The sequence below is a fragment of the Chelonoidis abingdonii genome, chromosome 4, assembly GCF_003597395.2.
Source record: "Chelonoidis abingdonii isolate Lonesome George chromosome 4, CheloAbing_2.0, whole genome shotgun sequence".
In the NCBI taxonomy this organism is placed as follows: domain Eukaryota; kingdom Metazoa; phylum Chordata; order Testudines; family Testudinidae; genus Chelonoidis; species Chelonoidis abingdonii.
This window is the reverse complement of record NC_133772.1, coordinates 149363080-149384593: the sequence shown is the minus strand read 5'-3', so window position 1 is coordinate 149384593 and position 21514 is coordinate 149363080. Positions and strand designations below refer to the sequence as shown.

Here is a 21514-nt window from a genome sequence, read left to right as displayed (position 1 = left end):
GCAGGGAGTCTCTCCCAGACCTTCAGAGGGTGAGGGCTGTCTCCTGAATGAGGAGACCAGCACCAGGGACAGCGCAGTGCTAGGCAGGCTTCAGAGAGTAGAAGAGAACTCCAGCCCACTACCTGCCAGGCTGCAGGCCCTGAGGGAAGAAGGGCCTAGCCTGTACAAAGGGGCCAAAGGGGAAGCGGCCCAGGGAGAGAGGCGCACAAGGAGAGGGAAGGAGGGTAGGAAGCAGGAGCACCGGCAGTCTTTTTGGCACCCTAGGCGGCAGAAAGTCCCGCCCCAAAATGGTGCCACCAACAGAGGCGGTGGAAGGTCCCGCCCCTAAATACCGCCGACGACTGTGGTGGCCGGATGTTTGGCTGCCGCAGTTGCCACTCCCCCAATGTCAGCACCCTATCGCCTAATGGGTTGCGCCAGCCCTGGTAGGAAGGCTGCCACCAAAGGGTCCCTGGGTCGGGACCCAGTGTAGAGGGTGGGCCTTGGTCTCTCCCTTCCCCCTGCACAAACGCACAAACACCCAACCAGTGGATGTGGTGAGAGTGGACTGCACCAGTCCCCTGACACTAGGGGTTAGACTTTGGGGTGTGGTTGACCATGGTGGCTGGGGTGCAGAGAAGGACTGCTGATAACACCAGAACCCCTGGAATGAGGTGAGACTGGAGCAGTGGGCACTCTCGGAGGGCAATGGCCTGAAGAGGACGCTGCCGAGCGGGGAGCAACGTGGGTCCAGACAGCAGTAAGGAACAGATGACAGACGGGACACCACAAGCAGAGGGCGCTCCCCGTGAACTGAGCTAATTCCCGGAGGTAACCATCGGGAGGTGCCGCGGTGGTGAGTCCCAACCCCATCACACTCCTGAAAGGTTGAGAACCACTGTCTTAGAGGATCATGCCACATCTTCATAGGTCAGGGTGCCTAGTTTAGCAGCACATATATCTGAAGCAATAGATGCTGCCATCTTATGTTTTTAAGCCACTCTCAGAAACACAGCTTCCAACAGTCATACTTTGAGAATGACCTCAGAGCAGTGCACAACGTGACTGCCTGGTGTTGTGACATCATTTCTGAAGTACTACCTTCTGCAGTCAGCTCTTCTGACTGTCAGTGTATGGAGGCCCGCAGTGGCTGGCATACTCAGTGGTATATGTACCTCTGCACCAACATATATACTGGATAGCTCATCCCCAGTCTATTTCTGATACATCATCTTCTAACTGTGAAAGATGCAAACAAAGTAACACTCTGGTGTAATTCACCTTACTCTGCAATGATAATATTTGAAATGGGACATATGTCCAGCATGGGAGAATGACTTTGGTTCTCCCTTAGGATTCTATCACCACCTGTGATTGATACAATCATGTCATACTTCCAGGATAGAGGAATAAAAATACACTGCAATATGTTTGAATATTACATACCAATATTGAATGTATTTCCATTACCACAAAGAATATTTACAAAAAGCATGTTAAGATGAGCAAAACCAAAGCACCAACTACTTTATCAGCTGCTTTTCAGAATAAACACCATCTAGCTTTTCACTAACCCACCCCAAAATGGTACTGATATTACATTGCCTCGTCCTTAATTTTAGTTAATTGCATACCTGGGTTTCTAGTAAATTAAAAGTTGTGCTAACCACCACTCAGATTTTCCATAACTTCAATCAAGACTCACTGTAGTATTTGCAATGGTTTTTATCTCTGTCTGTTATGTACATAGACAGCTCTATGAAAGGAAAAAAGTTACCTGACATGAAGCAGTAATTAACGAAGGTGGAAAATTTGTACAACTTCATTTTTTCAGAAAATAGATATTTGGAGGAGGGAGAGAGAGAGTGTCAACACAGTCTGTTGTTGACCATATAAACCCCCCAATGTTTATTCTTCTTGTGGCTATTTTTGAGGGGGTTACAGTTCTGCAGCTGCATGCATTTGGGTTTTATCAGTAGAATGTTACAGACATAGGCAATATCCTATGGCTATTTGAGCATCTTCCCTGTTTTCATCACAAAAGTCCCTGCACCCTCATTCCCCATGCATAAAAAGCTACATCAAGGGAAAGGAAATGATAAGTAAAGGATAGTAATCATTCATTCCAACTAGATTCTTTCTCACCAATGTGGGCCATATTGTGTCATTCCATTTTAAGCACAATTGCCTACTGCGTTCAAAGGGGAGACTGCAAAAAGAGAGATGGCACAATAATACTATTAATAATTTGTCAAGCAAAGATAGCATACCCTGTGCCCCTATATTTTGTACTTTATGTATATATTTTTTGTTTTTGGTAAAGATGGACAAAAAATCCAATCTGGCTTTAAGTCAAGATGAGCTTAACTTGACTCAGCAATTTTCTCTTTTCCACAAGAATAGGCAGCACTTGAATATCTAATCTTTTTTTTTAAAGTAACTCATGGAATTTAGTATACAGAATTCATGTTATTATAATAAATCTTGGTGGTGAACCTTTCACATGTAGATGGTTGAAAATGGTTCTTTATTAACACAACGGAAGCTGTGATCTGCTGGGGGCTTTTATTAGCAGGTGCATCTGTTTACGTTGTAGCTGCCTGACTTTAGGATAAATCCCTCTGAATGTGGTGATGATTATGTGCAGAAACAAGGTTTAAAATATATCAGGAACAGCAATCGGCTGGATCCAATTAACCTTCCCTGCTCCCCAAACACATTCAGAAGGCTTTCCAGATCACCTTACAATTACCAAGGTTTATATTCTTTTGAGGAGGAGAAATTACATCCGAAAAGAAGCACGGGCCCTTTAAGCAGATGCTGTTAAAGAGTGTAATTCACGTTTAGGGACCCACCAGAGATCATTAATAATGTACACAATATGTTCAAAGTAAAAAAAATGTACCTTGCTGTCATAAAGATTATTATAGAATTAATACAATAAAACAAAGCCTGCCACACACACACATAAGATTACAAGACTGGATCCATCTTTCCATCTAATTTTCTGTAATCTGCTCCCCAAGCAGTGTCACATAGACAGTCTTTTAACAAAACAAAGGATAGATGCTTGCTATTAAGTGTGAAGCTGAATAAAAATGGCTGAAAAGCTGTCAGGCGAGCTGGAAGGTAGCCAGCCACACCCAGTGCTAACATGGACTGTCTCAAAAAATAAATTTGTTATAACAGAATGTCGCCTCTATTGTCCTTGTCAGTTACACAACTGATGATCAAAACAGCGCAATATTTTACAGCAGGTGGTTTAGGGGTGCGCTAGAAAAAATAATCACGGAATAATTTTAAAGGCTACCATACAGCAAACTGACAAATGTGTAGCAGTGCCACCGTATTCTCAGTATTGTTACAGTTATTGCTGGGGCTACATTTTCTTTGTGTTGACAGTGGACACAGATCTCACAATGGGTGTGTCCCATCCAAAAGGATGCACTGAAGCTTCAAAATAGGACTGTCAGTAAACCTCAGGAGCCTAAACAGACACAAATTCACAATTACTGCCCTCTTCTAAAAGCACCACGGCATATGAAATCATGCTGGGCACAGACTGATAATGATCTCCAAGGATGAGGAAAAGAGCTACATAATCAGTGATGGATGGGATTGACAGGAGCTGCAGCGTGCGAGGAAAACGTCCTGCATTATATGTTTTTAAGACGTAACAGCCGAGGACTGGAGAAATAAAAGAAATTCATAGAGTATAATTAGAGATGTTTTTTAAAATTACTTCAAAGATAATCTTCTGGGGAAATAAAAAGCATGCAAAGGCCCACAGGTGAACAATGCAAAATGGATGGATGCTGCCTTTGCCTTCTCTCACATGCAGTCTTTCTAGGCATGCAACACTAGAATAGATATAATACCCTGACATTTCCAGTTGCTCCACAGACAGTCCATCTTGGTAGAATCGGCACTAGCTTGCATCTTGAGGGGTTAGGAATCGCGGCTCCTTTCCTGGATTCTCACTGAGGCATTCCAAAGCATGAATAGGTTAGTGGGTATCACGGCTGCTTCCTTGCACTGACTACAGACCGATGCTGTAAGCAGAACAGGGAGAGGGGGGAGGGCATATTGTACACGCTGCGGTCTTCACTGCAGCAAATCAGCACTGTGATATGGTTGCCCTAGGGAGCAGGCTCCTTTGAAAACGGGATGCAGTTGCCTATCAAATCAAAAGCATTCGCTTGGCGGCTTAGCCCGGTTAAGCCATCGAAATGGTTAACTCAACCTGACAGCACAGAAACAAAAACAAATTGGGTTGGGTGGGGTGGGTGGGGCTCAGCTTCCTATGTATTTACTCTCCCTGTGACTATTAATGTTCCAGAAATTTCTGGAGAACATTAAGAAATCCACTGTTTTCTTCAGTTTGGTGGAGGGCCAAATCCCCCCTCATTTACACCCATCCGTCTGCATTAGTCCTGCTCCCTGTCACATCTGTGCAGGGCCAGAGAAGGCCTGGCTGCAGCGCAGGGCAGAAGCCAGCTCCCGAAATGCAGCCCAGTCTCCGTTTATTTTTATTTTTTTAAATTATCTGTGAACTGAGATTTGGGCAAATAGTCCAGAGACACAAGGCAATGACAAAGTAAATAAACTCCCCAGATATTTACAGCTTTCCGAGTCTGGGTATAGGACAGAGCACAAATGAGCAGAGACTGAATTCCAGTTACCATGCCCAAGCCCCTCAGTCTGTGCATCACGCAAAAAAGCAAGCGCAGATAGGGGAATGTGTATGCAATGGGTCTTTGGAGAGAGGGGGTTAGGAGCCAGCAGAAACATGGGGCTATGTTCCTAGGGAGATACACTAGACAGTTCTTAAACAAACGCTATATTAAAGGTGACTCCACATGATGTACATGAAGTAGGAGCATCTTTACATTTAAAGAGGAAAAGCTCTTAGCATAAAGCATGCAGGGGTGGCTCTAGGCCCCAGCAAGCCAAGCGCGTGCTTGGGGCAGCAAGCCGCGGGGGGACACTCTGCCGGCCCAGCGAGGGCGGCAGGCCGGCTGCCTCTGCGGTTTGCCTGTGGAGGGTCCGCTGGTCCCGCGGCTTCGGCGGACCTCCCACGCCTGCGGGAGGTCTGCCGAAACTGCGGGACCAGCGGACCATCTGCAGGCAAGTCGCGGAAGACAGCCTGCCTGCCAAGCTTGGGGCTGCAAAATTCCTAGAGCCGCCCCTGAAAGCATAGAAGCCATGAATTCTTGATTTCTAATCCCAGCTCAGACACTGATTTCCCCTTAGCCATGCCACTTAACTTCTTTGCCTCAGTTTCCCCAGCAGTAAAGTGAAGGATGGTGCTTCCCCATGTGCCTTGCAGAGACATGCTGAGGGTTAATTAATCTAGCATCCTAGAGCTGAACAGCACCGGCAATAAGCAGACTTAGAATTTACAGTGTTTGGCCTTTTCAAAGCACAGCGCATATATTAATCAATCCCCAAACACCCCCTAATATGTATTATTATCCCCATTTCACTGGTGGGAAAACAGACATGGAAACCTACCATACAAGTCATTGTCAGCACTGGGATTAGCCCTTAAGAGTGCCCAGCTCCCATACTGATATTTATTCTTCTAGATCAATGGTCCCCAACCTGTCACTCACTCACTCATGCCCATCACCCCAATCAGGGTATGGGCCGCCAACCACAGATCTCCAGAGTCCTCTATCCTGGGCCATTCGCCTCTATCCTGGGCCATTGGTTCCAGGTATAGCCCATTTTTTTTATAGCAACTGTGGGATGCGCCTTCTTAGGAGGGCGTGGAGGAGTGTTTGGAAAGGCATGTTGGGTTCCGGGCCCAGGCCAGGCCACATGGGGGGCGGGGAGAGAATGCCACTCTGCCCCGCTCTGCCCAGCTCTGCTCTGGCCTTGCCCCAGCCCCGGCTCTACCTCTGGCCCTAGCCCCGCCCCCAGCTCTGGCCTCGGCTCCTGCCCAGGCCCCAACCCTGGTCCCAGCCTTGGTCCCCGGCCCCAACAATAGCCCCCCTCCCAGCTGTGGCACCCAGTTCCAACCAAGGCCCCGGCTGTGGCTCCCAGGGGGAGCAGAGCAAGGGAATGGGGTTGCCGACTTTCTAGTCGCACAAAAACGAACACCCTAGCCCCACCCCTTCACTGACATGCCACTCATTCCCCTGAGGCCCTGCCCCTTCCCCGAGGCCACACCCTGCTCACTACATTCCCCCTTCATTGGTGGCTCACTCTCCCCCGCCTTCACTCACTTTCACTGAGCTGGGGCAGGGAGTTGGGGTGCAGGAGGGGGTGAGATCTCCAGGATGGGGCTGGGAATGAAGGGTTTGGGATGCAAGAGGGGGCCTCAGGCTGGGGCCGAGGGATTTGGAGTGTGGGAGGGGGCTGCGGGTTGAGGCAGGGGGTTGGGGTGCAGGAGAGTGTGAGGGATCTGAGGTGGCCAGGGATGAGGGATTTGGGGTGCAGGAGGATGCTCAGGTTTGGTGGGGGCTTAGGGCTGGAGCAGGTGGCTGGGGCTCAGGGTTGGGGTGTGGGCTTACCTCAGGCGGCTCCTAGTTGGTGGTGCTGTGGTTCTAAGGCAGGCTAGTCCCTACCTGTCCTGGCTGGCACCTCGCTGCGCCCTGGAAGCAGCCCAGCTGGTCCAGGTCCTAGGCAGAGACGCAGCAGGCGGCTCTGCGTGCTGCTCTCACCCGCAGGCACTGTTCCCCACAGCTCCCATTGACTGGTTGCTGACCAATAGGAGTGCGGAGCCGGTGCTCAGAGTCGGGGCAGCATGCAGAGCCTCATGGCCTCCCTGCCTAGGACCTGGACCAGCTGGCTGCTTCCGTGACGCAGCACGGTGCCAGCCAGGACAGGTAGGGGCTAATCTGCCTTAGTGCCACAGCACTGTATACCTTTGCGACCAGGTGTTCTGGTCAAAAAATGGATACCTGGTCACCCTAGAGGGGGGACGTGGACAGCAGTAAGGAGGGGCATGAGGTAAAAAGCTTGGGGACCACTTTTCTAGACCATGCCATCACATTAAATAATGTTATTGATACATTCTAATTGTACATTAAACTCAGTCTCAGTGTAACAGCCACATAAATATCAAGGGCTAAATTCTCCAGTTTTCATCCTCAATATATTGAACTCCCACTGAAACCAATGTATTTCAAAAAATCCTTGTGCTGCAGACACGGCTATGTACGTCACACATCCAGCCATAGGGAGCTGGGACTGGACTGCTTCAGAGAAACAGGCCTCTAGCGCTTAAGCTAACAGAGGTCCTTTGCAGCTGGCAGTAGCAGGCAGGGCCGGCTCCAGGCCCCAGCGTGCCAAGCGTGTGCTTGGGCAGCATGCCGCGGGGGGCGCTCTGCCGGTTGCCGGGGGGGCGGCAGGCGGCTCCGGTGGACCTCCCGCAGGCGTCCCTGTGGAGAGTCCACCGGAGCTGCGGGACCGGCGAGCGGCAGAGCTCTCCCCGCGGCGTGTCTCCGTGCTTGGGGTGGCGAAACGGCTAGAGCCGGCCCTGGTAGCAGGTCACTTATCTTCCTCTTGGACAACTTCTCCCACAGTCAAAGCCAATATCTGGGGAGAATCTTAATATAACACGTTGATCTTTACACCGTAAAATCTGCTAGTGCTACTATAGCCAAAGGCCTGATGACCTCATTGTTCAGGTTTTTAAATAATTTTCAAAGGCCAGAAAGGCAGACCTGATCCCTCTCATGCAGGAGTCATTGTGGAAATGAGAGAGATGAACTAGTGGAGAAGCTGATGTAAGGCAAGGGGGAAGTGAAGACTAAGGAATACATGAAATAACGTCACCAGCAGGGACTTTGAGAGGTCATCTAGTCCAGCCCCCAGCTGGGGGCATGACCAAGTAAACCTGGATCATCCCTGACAGGTGTTTGTCCTTGATGGGGATTCCATAGCCTCCCGTGGAAGCCTATTGCAGAGTTTAACTATCCTTATCGTTCGGAAGTTTTTTCTAATATCTAACCTAAATCTCCCTTATTGCAGATTAAACTCATTTCTTCTTGTCCTCCCTTCAGTGGACATGGAGAACAACTAATCTCCATCCTCTTGCTAACAGTCTTTAGACTTATGTCCCCCCTCAATCTTCTTTTCTCCAGATTAAACATGCCTGGTTGTTTTATCCTTTCATTTTAGGTCAGGTTTTCCAAATCTTTTATCATTTTTGTTGCTCTCCTCCATACTCTCTCCAATTTCTTCACACCTTTCCAAAAGTGCGGTGCCCAGAATTGGACACAGTACTCCAGCTGAGGCCTCATCAGTGCCAAATAGAGCTGCACAATTACCTCCCGCATCTTACATACGATATTCCTGTTCATACACCCCAGAATATTTGCCCTTTTCACATCTGCATCATAATGTTGACTCATATTCAGTTTGTGATGCACTACAACTCCCACATCTTTTTCAGCAGTACAACCGCCTAGCCAGTTCTTTCCCATTTGGTAGATGTGCATTTGATTTTTCCTTCCTAAATGAAGTACACTGCATTTGTCTTTACTGAATTTACGAGACAAACCACAACGGCTCTGTTACAATCTAGCATGTTAAATCTCATGCACTCATGCCATTCATTTTTTACTTTTAGTGCTACCATTGGAAGGAGGTGGGAATGTGACAAACTATATTTAAACAACATTTAAGGTCTTACACAGGGGTTCTCAAACTGGGGGTCATGACCCCTTAGGGGGTTGCAAGGTTATTACATGGGGAGGAGGGTCACGAGCTGTCAGCCTCCACCCCCAAACTCCACTTTGGCTCCAGCATTTATAAGAGTGTAAAATATAAAAAAAGTGTTTTTAATTTATAAGGGGGAAGTGTCACACTCATAGGTTTGCTGTGTGAAAGGGCTCACCAATACAAAAGTTAGAGAACCACTGTCTTACACTCTTAATGCACAGGAATTCAAAGATCAGGCTAAAACTGTCTTCAGCTCAGCTTGGAGTTCAATGCTTTTGAAGGAGTTTTCACATAGTTAGATGTTTTCAAATCTGACTTGGTCTCTCAAGCTCAAGGCATAGTGGGTCACATTAAGGACAAAGCCATAGCTTACTGTTTTCAGAACTAGCAGCAGAAATGGCTGTGATACATTTTCAGAAGTTATGTAAAAATATCCCAACACTAAAGAGATTTGTGAAATGTTTGAAGGATATTATAGACCAGGGATCGACAACATTTGGCCTGTGGCCTGCCAGGGTAAGCACCCTGGTGGGCTGGACCAGTTTGTTTACCTACTGCGTCCACAGGTTTGGCCGATTGTAGCTTCCACTGGCCATAGTTCACCACTCCAGGCCAATGGGGGCTGTGGGAAGCAGTGTGGGTCAAAGGATGTGCTGGCTGCCATTGGCCTGGAGTGGTGAACTGCGGCCAGTGGGAGCCACGATCGGCCAAACCTGTGGACATGGCAGCTAAACAAACCAGCCCGGACCGCTAGGGTGCTTAGCCTGGTGGGCTGCATGCCAAAAGTTGCTGATCCCTGTTACAGACAAAGGGCATCCAATAGACATACAGTTTAGTTATGAGTCTGCCAATATTTCCATGAAAACCCCTGGACTGCACTCTGGCCCTACTCCGGCTGCTACATGCTGGGGAAATGCTGGCATAGGGACCATGCTGGTGTGACGATGTGGTTCTGGTGGGACCCAACTGAGCGTGCCAATTCAGGACTAATTGCTTAAACAGGGCAGTTACAGCCCAAGGCTGGGGTTTTTCCACCTTTAAGGCAAACCAAACCAGCCAGACAAAGAGGACTTTGGTTTCACCCCACTGGCTAACCACAAGTCACAAGCAATTTCCTTAGACACTCCAGTCTCCCAGTATCACCACCAGTGCCACTCATACTGGGGATGAATGGTTATGAAAACCAACACCCCAATAAAAGAAAACAGTTCTCTTGATCCCAAAGAATCAAGCCCCAGACCCAGGTCAATATACAAATCAGATCTTACCCACAAATCATGCTGTTGCCAGTCCTTTAGAATCTAAAATCTAACGGTTTATTCATTAAAGGAAAAAGATATAGATGAGAGCTAGAATTGGTTAAATGGAATCAATTACATACAGTGATGGCAAAGTTCTTAGTTCAGGCTTGTAGCAGTGATGGAGTAAACTGCAGGTTCAAATCAAGTCTCTGGAGTACATGCCCCACTGGGATGGGTCATTCTGTCCTTTGTTTAGAGCTTCAGTTTGTAGCAAAGGTTTCAGAGTAGCAGCTGTGTTAGTCTGTATCCGCAAAAAGAACAGAAGTACTTGTGGCACCTTAGAGACCAACACATTTATTTCAGCATAAGCTTTCATGGGCTACAGCTCACTTCTTCGGATGCATAGGTCTTAGACACCTTATATGACCCTCTTTACATAAGATTTGGTGCCACTACAGGACCTTGGTTGCAATCATATTCTATATGGTCCTGGATTATATCAATAACATCACAGCTGGGTACAGGGCTAGGGGTGTATTCATTGTATTAATCAGCACTACAGATTTTCCGGGCTGCAGAGCAAGTCATAGTCAGCCCAGGAAAATGGCCATAAGTTATAGTAGCCCCTGGGGCCACTCTAACTTACACCAGGCTCCATTTCAGCTTCCACAATGGTCCAGAGTCTTGGCTGAACAAAGTCACCTTTCCCCTGGCTCTGTCCCAAGCTATGTATCTTATTTTTCAGGGTTTTAGCCCATAAACCCATTAAAAAGGTGCTTTGGGCTTACTGGTCAAGTTCATATCTGTAGCTGTATGGCTACGGCTAAAGAAACCACAGATCTCAGTTTTCAAGTGATGCCTCAGTCTCCCAGGAACTTCCTTTGGGAGGCCTGGAATGTCTGTGATTTTCATATCACCAGTCAAAGTGTTTGGGTTGTTTGCAGTGACAAGAGGCTTGTTTGAGACAAGCTGCCTTGCTGGTATAAGATGGTTTGCACACCTCTGTTTCACTCCTCACATAGCAAGTATGGTTCACGAACCATTGTTCAAGGCCAAAGCTTGCCATAAAGTGTCAGGCAATAGCATCGTAATAGAAGTCCAGTGAACTGATGGTCCAGTCTAGTCAGGGAAAACTACTCTGCATTAGCCCCTTGGGTGGAGTGAGGACTGGAGAGCAAGGGGGTGGGTAACAGGTGGCTTTTCTACCCCTCCTTTCCAAGGAGTCTGGGGAGTGGGGAACTGACAGAGCTCAGCCTCTCTTTGATCTGCTCTGCTGCTCCTGCTGGAGATTGCCCAAGCCAGGCTGAGCAGACCGGAGAATGGAACCAGACTGCAGAGCACCTGAGGATTTCATTGCTTCAAGAATGTCTCTGTTGTTGATTCTGAAAATATGTTCACCTTCGGATGTACCTTTCTCTGCAGGGTCTGGACCACTGCTGCAGAAGTGTGGCTGGCCTGCTTTCTGGGCCGCTCTCCCAGCCCTGGGTCCAGGCTGCATTTGGGCCTGCTCCTTCCATCAGCATGTGCTCTTCTCCCACCCAACGGGGCCAGAGGCAACCAGGTAGCCTGAACAAATTCCCTGTCCCCAGGCTAGCTTGAGCTCCCTCTGTGGAATGGCATCCCCCTCTTCCAAGGGGAGGCAAGCAAGTCATGGGTCGGATTTCTTCCCAGTCTTCTAGCCAACCAGAGCTCTGGGGGTCAAGGAGTCAGCTCTTTCCCCACCACTCATGCTCAGCTGGTGCTTAGTCAGCAACTACTGAGCATGGAGGATGTGCCACATGGGATCAGCACGTAAGCTGACATCTCTCTCTGCACTTCCTCGCCCAAGGGAGCCAGGAGTCAAATGAAGAGGAGCTGAAGGGGCAGATCAAGTGTAGCTGTGACACTGCACTCATCCAAGAAGCCATGCGTTCAGAGAAAATGGTGCTCTTTCGAAGAGCAGGAGTACAGCAAGTCAGTGTCACATAGCTCCACATCCAGCCTTACAGAATGGAGAGTGGAGCAACTGCCTCTCCAACTGCACCTCTCTATGCCTCTATTGGATGAAGCCCAAATTTTAAAGCTCCTAGTGCTAGTATCTATTCTGATATAAAGAGTAAGGGTAGTTTGACCATCATGTGCAGAAACAGAACTGTAACTGAGTCTAGTTAAAGAGTGCACAAGTACAAGGCGCACTGTGCTTGTTTATGGCAGGACAGAGAAATTAGACGGATGGGCTTGTGGTTAAGGCACTGGACTGGGAATCAGGAGATCAGGTGTCATTTTCCAGCTCTGTGACTTTGGGCAAGTTATGAGGGCTGGCATTTTCAAAGGTACCTCTGGAAATTAGGTGCTAACCTCCTACTGAAATTCAAGGGGATTGGGGCACCCATCTCCTTTGAAACACTCAGCCTTAATCTTTCTGTGTCAAGTTACCGCCATGTCCGTATAAGAATATCCCCCTACTTCACAGGGATGATATGAGGATAAATTCATTAATGGTAGAATGTTGGAGGTAGAATGTTGGAATGTAGGTAGACAATTGCCAAAAGTGCCATAGCAGTTTCAGATATTTCAGGCAAATGGCAACACAATACTCATATTAAACTGAATTTAAATAGCAGTAAAATGCCTTTTGTGCCAATCATTGGCCTCTTGGGAGCGAGACATTTGGAGACAGAAAATTCTCTCTCTATGAATCACAAAGGGAAAGAATGGGTATGAGCAATCATGCACTCTGGTTTGTTCTCATGCAGCTTGGGGTAGCAGGGAAGTCACAGCAGGTTGCATCTCAGAAATAGGGAAGCCTATCTTTTGGCTGCTAATATGGAAAATTATTTGGCCGAGCTTTCAGATTAGTGATGAGGGAAGGTGTCTATCTATATCCTAAGATAATGCATCTCCTGGAAACAGAGAGAAGGATGAGTATTATTACAATGACACAGCTATGAGTAAACATTGACAACAAAGGACAGAAAATACTAGAATACAGAGCATACACAAGTGCCCTTAGAGAGGGGCAGTCTAGGCTGAATAAGGTTGAGCATATAGAGAGAAATCATACAAACATTTTGGGCTGAGAGATGCTATGGACAGTGAAGATAACCGGGTTGATTCTTAGATGATGTTATGGACTCTGAGGGAATTAGAAATCATAGAATCATAGAATGTCAGGGTTGGAAGGGACCTCAGGAGGTCATCTAGTCCAACCCCCTGCTCAAAGCAAGACCAATCCCCAACTAAATCACCCCAGCCAGGGCTTTCGTTAGGCCTGACCTTAAAAATCAAAGATTAGATCAGGAAATGATCTTCCATAGCCCAAGATTGTAAAGTGGTCAGAATTGTGTTTCCTGGTAAAAAAAAAAAAAAGTGAGGACACTTTTGTATTACTTTGTAATGGTACCTGGGAGAACAACCATGAACAAACAAAGCAAGGGCATGTACTTCCTCCAGAGGCAGTACTGAGTCACTATAACCTGGGATGTATCCGTTCAAGGGGCCACTGCCATTAAGGTTGGAGGGCAGGGATGAAGGTGTACCCAGGAAATAGTGTGAGCAAAGCAAAACAGATTCCAATCCTGATTCAGCAAAACACAGACTGAATTTCCACACCATTGACATTGACCCTTCGGGACTTCCATAGCTCAGCACTGAAGTTGCTTTTGGCACGTGCATGCATGTGCTAAAGCTGGCACTAAATTCAAATTGAAATGAGGAAGGAGAGAAAAGAACAAACAGATAGTAGGGGAGGCACTAGAATTTGCTGCAAGTACAGAGACCTTCATGGTAGAGAGGGATAACCAGGGATCTCCCACTGGAAAATCGATTCAGTCTCAGGGTATTTGAATAAAAGCAAGATTACCACCTCCTTTGTAATACAGTGACAAGAGGGTAGCAGATTTGGAAGTTTTTAAAGTTGATTATATGAGAAAAAATTATGTGACTTTCTATTCTGAAGGTAAAAGGGTTAAGATTACGTCAGCAAAACCATACAAAGTATAGAAAACAAAGCTATAGTAGTTAGGGAAGTCAGAGTTGCATGAGAATACAGTAAGCCCAATTACTAGCGTATCCTATTGAACCCATAGAGGAAGGTTAGGGCAGTAGCCTATGACTTGGGAGACTGGTTCAATTCCCTGCTCAGTCACAGACTTTGAGTGACCTGGGACAAGCGTCTCAGTTTCCCATCTGTAAAATAGGGATAAAATACTTCGCTATCTCACAGATCTTTTGTGATACTGCTATAACTGGGACCAGATATGTACCGTGGATAGATAGCATTGAAAACAATGGGACAACTTGAGAAGTAGTTGTTACTAATTATGAATAAGGGTAGCAGAATCTAGCCCTGAAAAAGCATTCAGTTAAATTTTGTGTCCAGAACTACTGGCTAAGGTAAGGATGCATGTTTCCTGGTGCATAAGTGAGAAAATACTGTACTACTTCCATAACTCTTTCTATGTAAGGGTCATTATATTGTGCTGATGCAGGTTGAGTGCAACTCCTTTGAAACTGGTAGGTGTGACACATCTATCCTTCATTCAGGATAAAGGCAAGAAGCAGGGCTGTCAAGTGATTAAAAAAATTAAGCGTGATTAATCGCATGATTAATTGCACTGTTGAACAATAATAGAATGCCATTTATTTAAATATTTTTGAATGTTTTTCTACATTTTCAAATATATTGATTTCAATTACAACACAGAATACAAAGTGTACAATGCTTACTTTCTATTTATTTTTAATATAAATATTTGCACTGTAAAAATCAAAGAAATAGTACATTTCAATTCACTTAATACAAGCACTGTAGTGCAATCTCTTTATCATGAAAGTTGACTTACAAATGTTGAATTATGTACAAAAAAAATTGCATTAAAAATAAAACAATGTAAAACTTTAGAGCCTACAAGTCCACTCAGTCCTACTTCAGCCAATCGCTCAGACAAACAAGTTTGGTTACATTTCCAAGACATAATGTTACCTGCTTCTTGTTTACAATGTCACCTGAAACTGAGAACAGGTGTTCACATGGCACTGTTTGTAAATTTGTAAGTTACACTTTCACGATAGAGATTGCACTACAGTACTTGTATGAGGTGAATTGAAAAATACTATTTCTTTTGTTTATCATTTTCCAGTGCAAATATTTGTAATAAAAATAATATAAAGTGAGCACTATACAGTTTGTATTCTGTTATAGTAGAAATCAATGTACTTGAAAATGTAGAAAAATATCCAAAAATATTTAATAAATTTCAATTGGTGTTCTATTGTTTAACAGTGCGATTAATCACAGTTAATTTTTTTGAGTTAATCACGTGAGTTAACTGCAATTAATCAACAGCCCTATTAAGAGGCAGTTCAACTCTTTTTTGCAGTAAGATGTTTGAAACAACAGGAATCACTACCCAAAACAGAGACTGCATGCATGGTCAGTCAGGACCTGACCTACGTGGAGGAAGGGTTTTGCACCCTTGTGGAGGATGGAGCTGTGCGTGTCTACAAGCAGAAGCACCCAGATGCAACCAGAGAGAAGCTGCAAAAAGCCAAGAAGACACCAAGAGAACCACTGGAAATGTGGTTCAGTGAGAAAACAAAGAGGGGAAACTTTTTGGGCAGAGTGCTGGTTGGAATGAGGATTGGAATCATAAGCAAAGGAATTGCCTCCTGTTTGAGTCCTACTGTCTTCAGGGAACAGGACCTTATACACTCTTTGTAAATAAACAGGATTACATCAAAGTAAAAAACAACTCCATCCTCTATTGTCCTCTTAATGGGAACAACCCTCAAGATCCTAAATCTTGGCTAACTGCTCAGGCCAAACGGGATAACAATTATACATAGAAGCTTCCTAGAGTAGTTGCCATTTGTATAGGGTTACCATATTTCAAGTTCCCTTATAGAGGACACTGCCAAGGGGAGGGAAATCTTGAGGAGGAGGGAGTACAGTTTCTACTTTGAATATTTAACATTTATAAATAACAAGTTTAATGACCTAAAAAAATGTAAATGAAACATAAATGCAGTCAGTCCTTTCCTACTGTGCTTCTTCCTGTTCTGCCCATGCATATTTCTCTGTAGAGCGTATCTTTCTCAGCAGTTATTGATTGCTCATCAGGTAGCCAAGAAAGTCTTAGCAAGATGTGTGCCTGTAGTTGCACTGTACAAGCAGGATCATTTTCAATGCCACGTCATCCTTACATCCTTACTGCCTTCAGAGCGGGGTGCCCAGCTGGTAGCCACTGCTTTCCGGCTGCCCAGCTCTGAAGGAAGAGCAGTGCAGAAGTAAAGGTGTCAACCCAATAAACGTGCATGCTGCTTCTAGGGCATGCCGGGAATTGCAGTTCTATCAGAATCAATATTGGAAAAAGAATGAGCAAGGAAAAAGGAAAAATCACAGACATTTGTTCATTTTTCAAAAATCCTCCTGGATGGAGATTGGAGGACCAAAGAAGAGATCATTTCCAGGAAAACAAGATGTATGGTAACCCTACAGCTGAGGGAACCTTAAACTGAAGCAATGCTAACTGCTTTGACATTTTGACAGAGACCACTGTCTATTAATAAGCTGTCCATTTAAGATAAGACTAAGCTGGCCTGTGTGTCTGGAACATGGGTGAACTTAACAGTGGCTTAATAGTGAGGGGTACTCAGGCACTCCAGAGGCTAAAAATCATTGATATCTGCAGTACTGGGGAAAGGTAACAAGTAAAAATCTACAGCAGAAATAGGAGGTGTAGTGTCAGGACACAACAATGATTAAAGGCATGGGAAGACTTCCATAGGTGGAGAGACTGAAAAGATTGGACCTGTTTAATTAGAGAGGAAATGAAAAAGAGGCTGGAGGTACACGATTAATGGTTTAGAGGAAGTGGATCAGATGCTCCAGTTTAGCGTCTGCCATACAGAAAAACAAAAGGCTACTCATTTAAATTCAAAGGCAACATATTTAAAACTGATCCAAGGAAATGCTCTTTGCACAATGCCTAATGAATCTATGAAACTCCTTGCCACAAGATGTCATCAAGACTAAAAGCTTAGTATGATTAAGGAAAAATCCAGTCACATTAAATAGAGTAAAATATATTTTTAGATGCCATATAAATCCTCATTCTCCAGGGCACAACAAAACCACTAACAGATGGGGGTTAGGAAGAAACTTCCTTTAGGAGCAGGTTATTTCCAAATTGTTCACTAGGGATTTTAGCACCTTCCTCTGAAGCAGCTGGTAGTTGCCCACTGTCAGAGGAAGACGACTGAACTAGATGGAGCACCGGTCTGACCCATGTGACAATTCACACCTTCTCAAATGCTTTTATAACTGGAATACAAAAGGAAGAAAATACCCTTCACCCTAGGAAAATTTCAATTCAGTGATGCCTGAGAAGTTTACCTCAGTCAGTCTACCTCCTCAGGAAGAAGAATTCTATTCAGTACACTGTTCTGTGTATGAGGTACAGAATAAACTGAACACAAATTTAAATGGAATTATTTAGACATTGTTAACCAATTAAAAAGCAGTGAGAATGTACACTGAGCAAAACTGAACTAGGGAATAGTTTTATCACATCATGGTATATTCAACCACGTAAGCTTCAGTAGTGATTGGTAGATGATACAGTAGGAGCAGTAGTCATTGAAGAAGGCAAGTGAACAGATGAAATATGGGATCATAACATATCATATAGGGATAGCGAAATAACATTTCGACCTGGCCACTGTATCTAAATGAAGCAAAGTGGCAGATTGAGTCATTCCATTTGCCATCTCATTACCCCTGAGAATTCCCTAGATACAGTGAGCTTGTGTTTGCAGAAGCTGACTAATATGGAGGGTTTTTAAAAATGTAAAAAATCATACAGCTTTTTAAAATTTACACATTGAAAACTGTTGGACTCTGAATAGAAATTTAATCACAGTTGGAGTATAAATCTACAAAATGCCATTTAGCAAACCCCTAATTCTGAATGCATGTTCACATTTGCTCTCATAGGACTCCCACTAAATTATTTCTGAAATAAAAAGAAATGTGTGACCCAGCAAAACAATGAACCCAGCATTTCAGCATGCTTAGCAGTTGACAAAACCACAGCCGGATGAATACTGAAAAGTATTTATTGGAATTTTTAAACAAATTTGCTCCCCCTGTTTCATGTTCTGAAAATATCCCAGCAAACAGTGGTTTGCTGAAACTGCCAGTCATAAACAAATACTCCAAAATATTCCTGGAAAGCGAGTTTTGAATTCCTCATCCCATGTGTAAGCAGAGTCAGGATGAGCTGTACCCTGACATCTGGTGGTGAATTATGGGAAGTGTGGAAAGAATGTCCGGAATGTGAAATCTCAAATATTTGCATAGGCACGCCTACCCCATCCCAGACTGCCGAGCTGTGGGACTGCTTTGTGACAGAAATGACTCAACCTCAGTTGGGTGGTACTTGCTAGACAAGGGACATGGGTTCCAAAACCCAGTGAAGGGAGAGAGGTTGGGACAGGTATTTGTGCCGGTGGTGCAGGCTCCTTGTGGAGCTAGAAGCACCAGTTGCACCCCCTCCTCTCTCCACTGTGGAATGTCAGAGTTGATTTTTTATTCCCTTAAGACTCTAGATACAGGTTGCTGAGCTGAACTCACTTTGGGCTAATGGTGCACTAGCACTGGGGCTCCCCTACTATGTGCTGAGATCACTAAGAGCTGAAATCACAAAAGAGCTGAAATTACTGAGCTGGAGCACTGAGTACTGTGCTAACTAGTGGGGGAGCCTGAAGCTATACTGTGGAACAGAGCAGCTGGCGGAGTGGAGCAGTTTGGGGATGGCTGGAGCGGACCACAGGACAGCTGGTGGAGCGAGCGGCTGGCAGAGCGGAGTAGCTGTGGGGCGTGTGGAGCAGCCCACAGAGCGAGCGGAGCTGAGCAGTTTGCAGGGACAACTGGAGCAGCTCACGAGGCAGCTGGTGGAGCGGAGCAGTTTGTGAGGACGGCCGGAGGAGCAGAGTGGAGCGGCTGGTAAGGCGGAGCAGTTCGTGGAGAAGGCGGAAGCAGAACCCACGGAGAGGCAGGGCAGTTGGCCCTGGACCACGTAAGGTGCCCCTTTCACCCAGGCTGGGGGGAGGGACCTCTACAGATAGACTCTTGAATTCTGGGGTGGCATTGACCAGACTTTTGGGTTGTTGGACTTTGGAGTGATTGGACTTAAGACCCTAAGGGGAAAGGACATTGCCAAATGTACGGGGGGGTGGTTATGGTTTGTGTTATAACTCTGTTTGTGGTGTTTCTCCAATGGGATGCCGCATTGATTCCTTCCTTTATTAAAAAGATTTCGCTACACTCAGACTCCGTGCTTGCGAGAGGGGAAGTATTGCCTCCTAGAGGCGCCCAGGAGGGTGTGGTATGTAAGTGTCCCAGGTCACTGGGTGGGGGCTTGAGCCAGTTATGCATAGTGTTATTGAAACGGAACCCCTGGATACTGAACCTGGCCCTTGTTGCTGCCAACTCAGAGGGGCAGAAGGGTTACACATGTAATTGCATGATGTAAACACCTGATTTTAAGAGTTACACTCATGCAACCAGGAGACCAAAAACTATTACAGGTCTGTTTCAGAGTGGTAGTCAGTGACCCCAAACTTGGTAAGGCAACTCCCATCTTTTCATATATATACTGCTTACTGTATTTTTCACTCCATGCATCTGGGGGTTTAAGCCCACAAAAGCTTATGCCCAAATAAATTTGTTAGTCTCTAAGGTGCCACGAGGACTCCCCCTTGGTTTTGCTATTATGTGTTTGTGTCCAATCTAAAGAGCTCATATTTCAGATTCCTTGCAACCAAGCTAAAGACCAAGAATTGATTTATAAACGTTATTTTTAGTTCATTTCTAGTTTATAAATATATTTCAGAAAACCATGATCTGTTCGTGGACAGTCAGGAATGGAAAAAGAAGAGGAGAAAAACTATCAGATAAATTACTTAGTGTGAGCTATTTGCCTGGCTCTGAACCAATGGTTCTTGAGCTTTTCCATACTATGGCCCCATGGTACAATGGGAAAAAGTTCCGGATCCTCCTGCTATCACATTATATAGAAAGGGAAGGTGGTCACGCCCCTCTGGATCTGGAGGGCTTGTGATCTCGGCATATTGATTGAAGAAGACATCAGAACTGCTGCATTAGATCATGGGCTCTAGCAGCCAGTGTGAAGTGACAAATAGAACATGGCACTATGCATTTCTGCTCCTTACCATATACAGCCTTAAACGGCATTAATCTGTCTTCTGTTGACTCAGAATTAAGCAAATATTGGACTCGGCTGTGGCTCATGGGAGCCCAAGCAATGCTGGGGAAGAGAGGAGGCTCAGAAAGGTGTGGTGCATGGAGGTATTATTCCTTTAGAGGGCTTGGGGAAGCACAAGGAGTGGCAGCTCTCACTGCATATATATGGTAAGTGTAGCTAGGGTCCCCTCACGGTGCAACCATCCTGGTGCAATGGAGAAGGGATCACCCTGCTCCCACCCAGACATGACACCTTCAGGGATGCTAGCATTGCAGGGGATGCCTGAGACACAGCTTGTCCCAGGCTCCTGCTCCAATGCATAAGAGGGGAAGAGCTAATGCCCTGGCATAGTGAGAGGCAGAGCTCAGCCCGGCATGGCTTATTTTTGACTCCCAATTAGCTAGAAAATAAAAGTGATGATTTCATTGTGTGTTTGAAGTATCAGAAACCCCTCTGCATTTTCCCCCAAAGCAGAGTAAATAATGCAGGTCTCGGATTCGCATGAATCACGCAGAGCCGTCAGACAGCTTGAGGTGACGTCTCACCAGCGCCAAAGAAAGAATTTAGTTAAAAATGTTTAAAAGGACTATGCAGTGCTTTTGCTACCTCAGAAAATGGGAGATTCTGCTGCAGAAAGAAATTCCTCTCTATTTAAATAACGTCATTACTATTAATATGTGCTAGCTCCCAAATGGACCAGTAGCACTTTTCAGAGTTTGAAAAGCCCTTCATGAATTAGTGGGGAGGGAGGGAAATTATTTTTATTAAAAGATAAACAACAACCAATCCTCTGCCTAGTGCAGTGATGAATTCATCTCAATGTTTTACTCGAACCAAGCCATATGCTAAGATGCTCTCTCTTATGGCATGATAATGCAGGGCCGCCCAGAGGATTCAGGGGGCCTGGGGCAAAGCAATTTTGGGGGCCCCTTCCATAAAAAATATTACAATACTGTATTCTCATGGGGGGTCCCTGTGGGGCTCGGGCAAATTGCCCTACATGCTCCCCGCCAGGGGCGACCCTGGGAAAAATAAACCTTCCACATCTCGGCACAAACCCAGTTTTGAGAAAACTTCTTTACAAGGTATCGCTGGTTCTCAGCATCAGCTAGTGCTAAAAGGCACTAAAGCTCATTAAAAGGGTTAGAGAAATATTTTCCGTCAAAACTTTTTTTGGATCGAAAACTAGAGTTTTTTAAAAAGCGGAAAAAAATTGCGGACAATGTCTGCTTTCCTTCAAAATTTGTTGTGTTTTTTTTAATTGAAAAGCTGAAATTAGTCGGCCAAAACCTGAATATGGTTTGGGGTTTCAGAAGCGTGTGGCCAAATATTTGCTGCTTGCTGTGTTTGATTGTTTAAAGAAACACTAAAAAA

At 45.4% G+C, this 21514-nt stretch overlaps 1 protein-coding gene across 4 annotated transcripts in view; it reads right to left on the bottom strand.

Moving 5' to 3' along the window:
• The window catches only part of RTN1 (reticulon 1), a 215328-nt gene that overhangs the window by 24009 nt on the left and 169805 nt on the right, over positions 1–21514 (bottom strand). The window contains exon 1 of one of the 4 annotated variants that reach the window (XM_032782378.2): positions 3858–4176. The exons of the other annotated variants lie outside the window; for them this stretch is intronic. Coding sequence (XP_032638269.1) covers positions 3858–3918 — 61 coding nt within the window. The 5' untranslated portion in view covers positions 3919–4176. Of the gene's footprint in view, positions 1–3857; positions 4177–21514 lie in introns of those variants that run through there. 4 annotated transcript variants of the gene reach the window in all.